The sequence below is a fragment of the Leptonotus elevatus genome, chromosome 11, assembly GCF_054856555.1.
Source record: "Leptonotus elevatus isolate MCC_2025b chromosome 11, RoL_Lele_1.0, whole genome shotgun sequence".
NCBI classification, from domain to species: domain Eukaryota; kingdom Metazoa; phylum Chordata; class Actinopteri; order Syngnathiformes; family Syngnathidae; genus Leptonotus; species Leptonotus elevatus.
Genome location: NC_141249.1, coordinates 4,751,022 through 4,764,369, shown reverse-complemented (window position 1 = coordinate 4,764,369; position 13,348 = coordinate 4,751,022). Strand labels below are relative to the sequence as shown.

Sequence of the window (13,348 nt, the reverse complement as noted above, 5' to 3'; positions counted from 1 at the left end):
TTATGTCTTACCCAAATGAAATTATTGTAACATATTACTAATTAACCCAAAACTGGAGCTGCTAGGATTTTAATAATGTGAATATAGCATATGCTTACTTGCTGACACTGCCAAGGTTAATTTTTGTTTATACACCTGCATTGATAACATGTATTGCTGTTCCTGTAAGAATGTAAACATTGTCTGACTCTATTTCTGTTTGGACATTTGATGCAACATGCAATGCTGTTGTGATAAGGTTGTATTGTGGCTGCAATTTATCTGCTGTAAATATTTACAATGGGTTGGTAAACATGGTTACGGGATGGAGCTGGCGGGGCCTACTCAGCTTGGGGGTGGCCTTGGTGAGCGCTAAGAAGTGTCAAGATCTAAGCATTATCTGGATGCTGGCAACAGTGGTGGGCCGGTGGCTGAGCTGACCAGAATCAAATAAACTTTGCTGTGGACGCAATAGGCAGAATTCAAGCCGATCTACTCTTCTAGAAGCCACAACATGTGTGAAAGCTGATCCAAGGTCAGCGAATACGCTACTGGTGAACGAGCATGCGCTCGACTTGGCTGCTCGATTGTTTGGGTGGGGCCTGTTGGTAGCGTCCGGGAACCGATTTACAAATTCCAAATGATTGGTACTAGCTGCAACTTATACGCGGACATTAATCAAAATGAACTGAGCGAGGAGTGTGCTGATTTAAGTCTGGGATTGATAACGATTAGGGGTGGGAAGCTCTGGGTACCTCACAATACGAGGCTCACGATAACGATTATCTCACAATATGACAATACCGCGTTATTATCGATATTTTAGTCAGGTAATAAATCCACGATAATCTACGATAAAATTACTCAAGACATAAATGGATGTTTTTTCAATGAGAAAATAGTTTATTTTTGTACCATCACTAAAACAAAATATTAAAACTGGTGTCTTCTTCACAGTGAGTACTTAAGTGTATTTTTTTTTAAATAAATACAAATGTCTTCTTAACAGAGACCACTTTCTGTGAAATAAATTAGTTAAATATTAAATCCAATTTAAATCAATATTAATATTCCTCAGAAATTGTGTGCTTCAAAAAGTCAAACCATAAAATATGTTTTAAAATGTTACGCAACAAGTCAGTTGCTGGACAGGTAATAAATGTCTTACACAATTAAAAGTAAGCTCATGAGTCTTCTTCTCCTGAAGACTTCCATACATTTCCTCGCCACTCTTATGAGGTGCTCCCCCAAGCCAAGGAATTGCTCAATAAGTAATGAACAATGGAGCCGTTATAGTGGCTGTATATTAACTACAAACATCGTGATACTTGCGTAGGCGTATCGATAATCTATCAGGAGACAAAGTATCACGATTTATCGCAATATCGATATATCGTCACACTCCTAATAACGATATGAATCAATGACCTTCATAATCAATGTATATGACTGATGCGTATAGTAAGAATCGATGGGGACGGGTTACTAATAAGCCATGGCTTCTACCCGTCAGCCCTTCTTTCGGATGTCAATGTTGCAAATGATATGATGTGATCAATGTCACCTGTAATAATGAGTCCGAAAGGAAAAAATTAATACAAAAACATCAACAAATAAAACGAGTCCAAGTCAAGTCTTAAAAGCCATAACAAGTAGCAGCCTGCTGCTCTGAGTTTGCCATGCTGGTGACTGTTTGTGTGTTGTCATTGCATTTGTCATTGCATTGGACGTTGGTCGGACGCACAGAAAGGAAAGGAGAGAGAGAGACAACTTTCAAGCAGGCACCTTAGCCACAAGCACACATACATTTGGAGGAGGGAAATAAAATGAGAGCAAGTCGAGTTGCAAATCATGAAAAATAGCGGACTTATATCTCTAACGAGTCTGAGTCTGAGTTGCAAGTACCCATCTCTGAAATGTACTGTTTTAAAAATCAAGAAAATATATTTCAGAAAGTATTTTATAAATAATTTACTTTGTATTCTTACATCAGCAGCAGTTCATCTCTTTTTGGGCCAGATTTGCTCAAGGTTTGCACTTGCAAAAACAGGCGCAAACTTGATTGACTCATGCAAACAGATGTGGAAGCTGATCTTCCCACCAGCGCACCCAGAATTCTGTCTGCCAAATTCACTACAATACAGTACATTGTCAAACAGTAAATGTTGTGCGCTGTGGGATGAGTGCATGCAAATAGATTAATTTAGCACCCGCAAGTGAGAAGAATTGCAATGGCGGATTTTGAATCTTTGAATAACGTGTCTGAGAGGCAGGCAATGTAACACGGGAAAAATAAAAGGTGGCTGGGAGAACTTTTTCACTCAAGTAGTAAACATTTTCTCTCCTGTCTAATTGAAATCTGGTCTGATGTAAAATCTCAAGTGATGCTATCTACTGGTGTGAATTCAGCATCACAGTTGTTTACAAGTGTGGAATTCACAAACGAGCAGCGCCAGATCCTCTCCCATGCCACTCCATTGAATAATGTATTTGATAAATAGATCGCTGGTGTCAGACGGAATCCTCATACAAAAAATCAACACTTTTCAAGAGACTCCGAAAACATTTGTTCAAATTAATATTGCATCGTCAAGTAGAGTAAGCAATTTTCAACACTTTATATTGGATAATAATGCGTAAAAGTAACCCACACGTGTGGATTGACCAAAATTATAAATTTGAGAGAAAAATATGAAATTTGCCAAATTGTGACATAGGAGGTTGGTAATTAAGTTTAAGATTGTGGAGCTTCTGAATGACTTAAGGGATGACTTGAAGCAAGTCACCACATGGAGTTATGCCACAAACATTTCAACGCTATATTTCCACATTATGGTCATTTCAGCGCATAGTGATAACTGGTGCTGGCCTTTCCCAGATCAGTTTTCTGGGTGTGCTGTCCAAAGATTTCAACACAATGTTACACTAGACACATCCATCCAGTTGCCATGAATTGGGGATGATTAAATCAGACAAAACATGGCTTTCTCATGGTTGCTGGCCTCCCCAAAATTATATGAGTGATGATTTTATTTTCAGTATCGCAGTAATACGTTTGTTGGTTCTGTCCTACACTTCAAATACAATTAATTCCATTGCTTTAAACTTTATTTTGCGCTCTGTGGTGCTCTTCCAAATGTTCCAAGGTAAAAAGCATGAAGGTACAAATCCCGCTTTTAAATAAAGGGGTCTTACACTTGTTACCCACAGAGTGCACAATCTGCTAGAGTAAATCAACATGCAATTTAGCACCCTATTTGAGATCTTAACAAAATAATGCAACCTTAGAAGATTATATAAAATGTGCCCACCAACAGTGCACATAATCTGATAGAGTGAAAATGCTATTTAGCACCCACAATTTGGGTTCTGAGTAAATCAGGCCTTTTGTGATGTGAATAATAGCAGGTGCAACCCAAAAATTGTATTGGAACTAATTACATGATTTCAGGACACATTTTTAATATGGTATATAGACTCAAGATGTGAGATGAGAGAAGAAATGGACTACCGGTACATGCTGTAATTTACAATTCACTGCTAAAATAGTCATGACTAGCATACAATAATAAAGGGAACAAATGTATGCACAACATTGAGTTTGTAATTTTTATTCAAAACATGCACAGATTTGCACATGACATTAGATGAAGATGAAAGCTGCTGATCCTTAATACATTTCACTAACCTGTCTGCTTTATCTCAACTGCAGCATTCTGTTTATTTTGCAGTGAGAGTCAAGTGAAATCTGTGACTGAAACTAGCTAAGGGCTAATTATCTTTCGTGTGCGGATAATCTACGTGGTTCCTAATGGGCAATGTAGTCTGATCACATTTTCCTGTCTAAGATAGCACTAGAGGGCAGAGGCGCCAGGGTCTTTGATCATAACAAGGCAGTTGAGAAATGTCCTGATTTAGTTTGCCTTGATCAAATTAAACTCCTCTCTTATCAGGAAGAGTGACCGCCCGCATTAGACGATGAACTGTACTGGAGTTGATGATGTCTGGAAATGAATGTGTTAAGCAGTAGCAGTACTGGCTTGAGCATACATGATTCACTGGATGTAGTGATGCTTTCACTAAAATGAGTATTTGTATGTGTGTATGATACAGGGAGACATGATCTTACCACATTCTTTCACAGGTTCGTCAGACCAGTCCTTGCAGTCTTTTACGTTGTCGCACACTTTGCTGCTGTCAATGCATTCTCCATTTTTACAGCGAAAGTGTCGAGCCCCGTCACACTTTGTGACTGTGAACACAAACACAAAATTGCATTAAAATAACATACATGTACTGTATTAATGCAATAATGCGGATGGACTGCAGAATGATTTACAGGATGAGATTTTTAAAATACACATACACATATACAGTATAGAAACAGCAGCATTTATTCATCCAAGGCATACCGATTTAATCGTACTAGCTACAAATTTACATAGTACATGACATAGTGCCTCAATGCTCGTTGTACTTTTCATTATTTTATTCAAATGATTCTTACCATTTACACAACCAGCTTCATCACTGTAGTCTGGGCAGTCATGGACTTTATTACACTGTTTGGTGCCGTGGATACAGGAGCCATCGCCACACTGGAACTCATCAGGTCGACATGTAAGCAGGGCTGAGGAACATAATACAGGCAAGTGGGAAGGTTATAATTTGTAACAAAAAAAATTAAAAACAAAAAAAATTAAACAACTTAAAGTAAGTAATATGTACACGATTCCCTCGTTTGAGAAAAACATTTTCAGTATTATTCCATCCTGAACTTACCCTCATTGGGTATTGCTAATTTACAGATATTCATGTTTACAGTTCCGCTATTACTTTCTCAACATATGCATTGGTGGATATGTGTGTTTGACATTTTTTGATACACTTAAACAATGTTATATTATAAAGTAACTCACTGTCCAGCCTGTCTATTTAAACATGCATGTGAAATTATTGGCATTTGACTGGGCATGCTGGGCAATTATCTCTTGAACTGGTTGTGTAATGACTCAAACTTTGGCTTATCTCTGCCAAGACAGGGGAACATTATCGATAGCAGTATAGCAAGCAAAAATCACCGTAGATGAAAATTGCAGTCGAACAAGAACTGGAGCTACAAACTGTTGGCACGCAATATCACACCTAAATATGTTAGTACCATAGACACAAGCATCAAAGCTGAATGGGCACCCTGGATGACAGCTTATGCAGCTCCATTATTTTGTTTCCATGTTCGATTCCTTTCGATGTATTGCTTATCTCGTAGTGATGGGCAAATGAAGCTTCATGAAGCACATGCGATATTTTTTGACTGCTGTAGATGGTGCTCTTGGTTTAAAGATAAAGGCTAGTGCAATGGAAATCGATTAAATTTCCACTGCATATTTAAACCAAGAGTGCCATCTAGAGGAGTCAACAAATATCACAAGTGCTTCAAGAAGCCTCATTTGTCTATCACTACAAATCAGTGTACGTACATTTAAAACTATATGATTACTATCTCACATGTTAACATTGCAGATTCTCACAATCAAACCATATGTAGTGAAGTTATTTAAGTTAAGTTAAAATAAAATCCAATTTCATGGAGAAAAAGTCAGAATTCAGCAGAATGTGCAAATGGCCTTAAAGGATCAGCATGTGCCTGAGATTTCTTTCATCTAATATTGACCACAATGGCAGCGCTCAGACATTGTAGGCTAATGCTATTTTTCCCCTCTCTACACTTGAGCTATCAGCTTAGCTCATTATATAACTACAAAGACTATTCATTCCTGCTCGTGTTCCTCATTCTGCCTTTCTATTCATTCGTCGTTTGGCAGCTTTGAATTATTTGAATAGGGGCAGATGCCACAACTTAGATGAATGATAAACAATCACTGTGCACAGCATCACAGCATTTGTAGCTAATGCTAATTTCCAATGCCTGTCCCTAGAAGGGCCTTTAGACACACACAAAAATAAAATCATTGTAACATTGATTTTTGTTACAGGTTTAGAATGAATTTACCCAGTGTATCAGTGTTGTTGGGATGTGCTGTTTGGTTATTCAGAGTGCTCCAATCTGGGGGTGTCCGGAGGGTGCTCTGGACGCTCTAACTGGGACGCAGAGCGTCACAACATCAGGCTACGGCATGGAAGCTATATAAGCGAGACGTGAGGGTTGTGGACTGGTGGGAATTTTACCACAAAACGTTCATAAATTCAAAGAAAGGGAGCCCACCCTGCCTCTCGGAACACACATGCTCTCAGAGTCGAGTCAGGGCATCTGAATGGATTTTGAATGCACCCTGACAAAGAAATGATTGAAAAAAAGTGTATTTGTCACTTACACAATTGGTAGGAAAATTGTATGACAAATGTGAACATACTTCTGTTTCTGAACACCAATCTTAGATTGTAAATGTAAAAACATATTTGAATAATGTATTTATTTTTACAGTTTATAATTATCTTTATGTATAATAAGTAATGTTATAAGGATAATTTATTTGATGAATGAATAATCCTGGTCACCTGGTTCTCTTGACAAAGTAACTGTTCATCCATCCATCCATCCATCCATCCATCCATCCATCCATCCATCCATCCATCCATCCATCCATCCATCCATCCATCCATCCATCCATCCATCCTTCTGCTTCCACTTATCCAAGATCGGGTCACAGGGGCATCAAGTTTAGCAGTAAAGTCCAGACATCCCTCTCCCTTGCCACTTCGTCCAGCTCTTCCAGGGAAATCCTAGGCAGGGTGTCCTGGCTCTCCCTTATAGGTAAGATGAGAAGCTAGGCAATCTGGGAAGAGATTGAGAAGAGTCAGATGAGGTGGCTCGGGCATCTGATCAGGATGCCTCCTTGGACGCCTCCTTGGTGAGGTGTTCCGGGTACGTCCGACTGGGAGGAGGCCATGGAAACAATCCAGGACACGCTGGAGAGACCATGTCTTCTTGCAGAGGAAACTCATTTTGGCTGCTTGCATCCAGGATCTTGTTCTTTCTGTCACGACTCACAGCTTGTGACCAGAGGTGAGTGTAGCTGCGTTTTCTGCTTGGCTAGCTGCTACCTATGAGCACCCTCCAGGGTCCCACAGGTCAAATAGGCCTAGGAGGACTCCTTTTTCAGCTTCACTCTATTCTGAAGTTTAAGTAAAGTTCTGCTGGGATAGGCTCCAGCACCCCTGCGACCTCTGTGAGGGGGATGACCAAAACAACTCATAAAAATCGTATCCAATCCAAATTGTCTGGTAGCGTAATCACGGGTAAAATATGCTGCCCCTACACTAGGTTAGTCATTGTTTACTCAGAAAATAAACATAGCACAAAAAGAAAGGAGATTTGTGTTTGTTCGATTATTTCTTTGTTTTAACAATGCTTGTTGGCAATAAATATTGTATTTATACTGTAGGAATGCCTGTTTTTACATATACAGACATATTTTCAGAAAGAGCTAGCTAATAAAAGGTTTACTATGTTGTTCAATTTCACACTTCATGCGTGGGAAGGCACACCAAAGACCCAACTATACCAGCTATTCAAAAAGTCACTTTTAAAAATGAGCCCTTTCAGTGAAGGAGGCATTTCAAGTAGGAGATAAAACGCTGAAGGATCTGTTTTATGACTAGACTTTCGACATGCTCCTGGTAGATGCGCGTATGTATTGTACAAAGCCTCTTTTGATTGTGTAATTAGTCTGCCACACGTATGCCAGCGACTAAGTAAGCGCAGGCATGTTTGCCACATCAATTAGATATGACACTGAGATATCACACAAAGCCCCTGCATCAGCCTAAGTCTTTGGAAAATGTGTTTGTGTGTGTTGCTGTGTAGTGTGCATCGTTCACGTTGGAAGCGCGAGTCTGCTGTCATGTCCCCGAGTGGTGTGAAGAGCAGACCAGATGGGCTTTACGCTTCATAAAGGACCTTCACCTCCCACACATGCACATGCAACAAACACACAGTCACACAAGCGCAATCAGCGGGCTCTTACAGACCCCATAGTTGCATGGCAACCCATTCTTGGATCATTATGACAAAGTTACTGTAGTATTGATCATCGTTCAGTCATTTTGAAACTCATTCAAAGGATACAACATGTACTGTAATCATTTCCAATTTCAGTACCAGGAAAACATGATCCGTGGTGACATTCATCATTCGTTATAATTGAGATAATTGTGTGAATGCTGAGTTTTAGTAATTCATTAATAATTGTTTTAATTGTAAACCTTACCATTAATCATAGTTCTCAATTATGTAATGACAAACTGTCATATTAATTTCAAGATGGTGAGATCATGGATTGAAAACCAATATTGATATTGTCAGAAATATAGCACTTAATAATTATTCATTCATCTAATGTCATTCCATTTAAAATGCAAAGCATGGGGCTGAGAGCCTAGGCACAACTTGCGTAGACCCTAGAGGAGCTGTGATGAAACCAGTGTTGTAGTCAACAATGTATTACTTTGCAATTATAGCATACATCTATGAGTAATATTGTACTAGAAATAAAACAAATAGCCACTAGTTTAGACAGAACACTATTATTAATCATTCAATCTGATTGGAAAAGTTGGAGAGGTATGATGTGCATAGAGTGAATCTGAACAGGCTGGAAAGCTACTTGGACAACAGACAGCAGTATGTGCAGATGGGGCAACACGGGTCAGGCTGCCATGGCATTATCTGTGGTGTCCGAGAGGAGTCAGTGCTGGAAACTAAGCTTTATTTTATCAAAATAATACTAATACTAATAATAATTATACTAATAATACTAATAATACTAATAATACTAATAATACTAATAATACTAATGATGCTAATAATACTAATGATACTAATAATACAAATAATTTGGCAATCAACAAATGCAGGGAGACATTTCATTGTCAACAAACAACCGTGTCTGAGATCAAATATTTGGGGGTTTATATTCATGGCAAGCTAAAATGGAAAGCACATATTAAATATATATGTTGAAGAAAATATCAAGACCAATTGGTATTACCAGAAAAACTAGATATCTCTTGCAGAGAAAAAAATACTTCTTCCTGCCTCTTCTCATACGCACACCTGTTTAATTATATTTGAGGATAAGATCGTTTATTTTTATCTCTTACCTTATTTATCATTTTAAATTTTACTGGTGAACTTATTTCAATGACCTGTACGTTCACGACTGTACGACGGTATTATGAGTATGAGATGAATAAAAAACAATCAAACAAACAAGTAACGGATCATTGTACAAAACAAGGGAACTAAAACATTCAAAACACACTCCAATCCTATACCATATCAACTACATGGGAAGTAAAAAAAATCATTGCTTAAAGCCTGGTGCACACATGAAGACAATCCAGCTGTTTTTGTCACGATTTTGCCCCTTCCCGGCCAAGGACGTCAAACGCTCGACAAGATTATCTTTATGTGTGAGCAGTGTTGAGTAGATTTGTCCCGATAATTGGGTCCAAAACCGGTCGGGCCGACAATCTTAAATGATGAACGTGTTCAATATTCATGACGAAAATCATCATGTGAGTGGGGGAAGCCGAGGTTCCGTGGTTATAACAAGGACCATGCAGGCACCTGATGTGAATTGCGTGATAACTACAAGTAGCACTTCTGCTCATTAAACTGTGTGGCCTGGAAGCCAATGCTTTTTACCCCGCAAGCGTGTGGTCACAGGATCGAGACTCACTTTCTCAGTGTTTAAAAAAATATATATATTTACAACAGCCTAAATGCTTAACCCATGTCATTTGTGTATAAACGTGAATTCACTGGGCGCCAGAAATGATTTTCTAAAGCAATTATTTCTTTGCAGACATTTACACTTTATACTGCTCGCATCTTTTGTCCCCTTCGGAAACATTCGGCAATCATTGGCGACAATCTTAAATGATAAACGTGTTCAATATTCATATCCGGAAGTGCCTGGTCGTCTTCGTGTTTGTGCAGTCACGTGTGATTATGCGAGAGCTTTCCCTCAGAGGACTGGATTCTTGGCCAGTGGTGGAAGACAATCTTTATGTGTGTGGGGATCTGTGATTAAATTATCTGAGCACCCCACACAAAATACAGCCAAAACTATAAAATGTGTTAAATGTCTGGGGTCTGACAAAGATAAAAAATCTTTTAAGATTTGAAAAATCCTTATGTGTGTACGAGGCTTTAAGTGTAATTAATAGGCATGGGACGAGATGATCTCGCGAGATTAGAACGCCACAAGATATCTTGTCTCTGCACAGCATGAGAATCACATTTTTATTTTTTTTTCCTGAGGCATTTTCTGCTCCGGGACTCTCTTTTTAGCGCACACTGTCAAGAAGACAGTCACAGCAACACTTGTTCATAACGGTAACACCTGGTGAGGCTAACTTCAAAATAAACGTTACCCCACAACGTCACCTGTGGGGTCCTCCAGGGCTCTGTACTCGGCCCTTCCCTCTTCACCATTTATATGCTTTCCCTTGGCCGTGTCGTCAGCAAGCATGGAATTAATTTACATTGCTATGCTGACGACACACAACTTTACATTAAAATCAATCCCACCAGCTCCCCCGCTACTTCTACCGCCCATCTTAGCTCCTGCCTGGAGGAGATGGGGGCGTGGATGAGTCAAAACTTCCTGCAGCTAAATGGCTCGAAAACAGAAGCCATTTACACCGGTACTCCTCAACAACTCTGCTCCTCTCCTGTCACCTCTGTTTTATTTTTTGGTCACACTATTCCTCTTTCTCCCTCCGTTACAAACCTGGGGGACAACCAGGTCACTTCCATCTGCAAAACCTCTTTCTTCCACCTCCGTACCATTTCCAAGCTGCACCCTTCCCTTTCCCTTCATGCTGCAGAGAAGCTTTTCCATGCCTTTGTTTCCTCCAGGCTGGACTACTGTAATGCACTCCTCATCGGGATCTCTGGCAGGAGCCTACAGAAGCTCCAGTATGTATAGAACAGTGCTGCCAGAGTCCTGATTAGGGTGCAGAAACACGAACACATCACTCCCATCCTTCGCACGCTGAACTGGCTCCCCATTCACGCCCGTATAGAATACAATATTATTTTACATACCCATCACTGTCTGCACGGTGCGGCCCCCACCTATCTCACCGAACTACTCATACCACACACCTTTTCCCGGACCCGGTCAGGTCAACAGCACCATCTGATCTCGCCCAGGACAGGGCTTAAAACGATGGGCGATAGGGCCTTCGAAGCAGCAGCTCCTCTTCTGTGGAACGCCCTCCCGAACTACTTTAGGGCTCCTATGATGGTAATTTATATTGTTTTTTAAAATTGGTTTAAATACATTGTTTTTTTTAATGTGTTTTATGTTTACTCACTGTAGCACTTTGAGGTTTGATGTCAAATATAAAGTGCTTTACAAATAAAATTTATTATTATTAATATTTATACCAATAAGATATGGCCATCAAGGCTTTGGTACGCTCTTATTTTGAAGTTGTTACTGGCAGAGTGTCACGGCGTAATGGCTGACTTGACTCGTCGTCACAGTAACGCAATGCCGTCTAAAAACCAAGTTCAAATGGTAATTAGGGACCCTAAATAACAATCTACTTAATTGCGCTGACATTGTATTACATATGGCGCCTGTTGCCAGCATTTTGTGGCAGCTCCAAGCGCCTCTGACGCTAATGTGGCAGCCGTGGCTCAGGTGTAGAGATGATCGTCCAGTAACCAAAAGGTTGGCTGTTCGATCCCCGCTCTCTCCAAGTCATGTGTCCTTGGGCAAGACACTTCACACACATTGCCTCCAGTGCTACTCACGCTGGTGTATGAATGGTGCAAATGTTGGTGGTGGTCGGAGGGGCCGTAGGCGCACAATGGCAGCCACGCTTCCGTCAGCCTGCCCCAGGGGAGCTATGGCTACTAAAGTAGTTTACCGCCGCCAGAGTGTGAATGGGTGAGTGCATGAATAATGTATCCATTCCATTGTGAAACTTCTTTGAGGTTCTAGACAAGCGCTATATAAATCTGATGCATTATTATTAATGCTGGCGCTGCTACGCAAGTACGAGGGCCTTTGGATTACTTTAGAAAGACGTAAATGACTGCTTACTTGATGCTGACAGCCTGACACCCTTGCAGATTTGGTCGGGTCGGCAAAATCGCTACTGTGGTTCTCACGTCACCTCGCCTCATACTGTCAACTCAACTTTATTTATAAAGCACTTTAAAGCACCATCGCTGTATGCAAAGTGCTGTACATGGATTAAAAATCTGTCGTGCAGTAAAGACAGGTAAAACAAAAATAAATTGATATCATAAGTCGGTAAGTAAATACAATTATTAATAAATAACACATGAAGTAGGTAAGTGAATAAGAAGTAAATAAAATAAGTGTCAATAAATTAACACAAAATACAGTAGCCACCATTAAACAAATAAACAATATTACTGAGTAGTAGTAGAGCATTTTCAGTCTGCGGCCCAAAACTCTGGAATAGTCTGCCTTTGAGTATTAGAGAAGCCCCCTCACTGTCCACTTTCTTAAAACCTATTTTCATTCTATGGCCTTTAACACAGCATGAGACTCAGCTCTTTTAGTGCTTATTTATTTGTTTTACTGTTTTCTGTTTCATATTTTTAATTCAACTATCATTCTAATATTTTTTATGTTCACTGTACAGCAGTTTGTATTCAGCTGCTGCTGTTTTTCAAGTGCTTTATAAATAAAGTTGAGTTGAGTTTCATGTCGAGTCAAAAAACAAAGAGATGTGTTTTAAGACGGTGTTTTAAAAGTGGATAGAGAGACTCATAGACCAAAATCTATGGTGAAAATTCCGAAAGAGCAAGAGTTTAAATATATATATATATTTTTTAAGTTGATTATGTAAAAATGAAAACTAGCGAAATTGTTTTTTTTGTCTTGTGTATTTATAATTTATAATATAACTACAATTTTGCATAAATATATACTGTATATATTTAAATTTGATCTGAATACCCAAATATTTTCTTGAATTTTCAGTAGGATATCTGAATATCAAAATATTCCATAGCAGTAGTACTAAATCTATTCAGTAAGATGAACGTTCTCAGCTGCTTGCATGGCAGCAGCATTTGAAAAATGAGCCTGTAACAAAAGTGACTCTCCTGTTTATATTCACATTTGCACTTTCGAGCTAGATTGTAAATGTTCTTGCAGTCTTCTCAATAAAAAGAAAACAAATTGAAAACTATTAAATTTATATTGGCCATTTTAATAAATATATTACAAATTTAGCAAAAATCTCGTCTCGTCTCGTTCTCGTGGACTCAAACTCATCTCGTGGAATTTGCGTCTCATCCCATGCCTAGAAACTAATGATGTGTCCAATGACTGTACCTACTTGTAAATGA

At 39.2% G+C, this 13,348-nt stretch overlaps 1 protein-coding gene and 1 pseudogene across 5 annotated transcripts in view; one reads left to right on the top strand and one right to left on the bottom strand.

Annotated features, from left to right (window-relative positions):
• lrp8 (low density lipoprotein receptor-related protein 8, apolipoprotein e receptor) overlaps window positions 1–13,348 on the bottom strand; it is a 182,301-nt gene that overhangs the window by 46,089 nt on the left and 122,864 nt on the right. For all 5 annotated transcript variants that reach the window (XM_086088462.1, XM_086088466.1, XM_086088463.1 and 2 more), the window contains exons 6-7: window positions 4,487–4,609; window positions 4,109–4,231 (exon numbers count right to left, since the gene is read on the bottom strand). In XM_086088462.1, the coding sequence (XP_085944588.1) occupies window positions 4,109–4,231; window positions 4,487–4,609 (246 nt within the window). The remainder of the gene's footprint in view (window positions 1–4,108; window positions 4,232–4,486; window positions 4,610–13,348) is intronic.
• Window positions 10,446–11,666, top strand: LOC147165557 (uncharacterized; annotated as a pseudogene).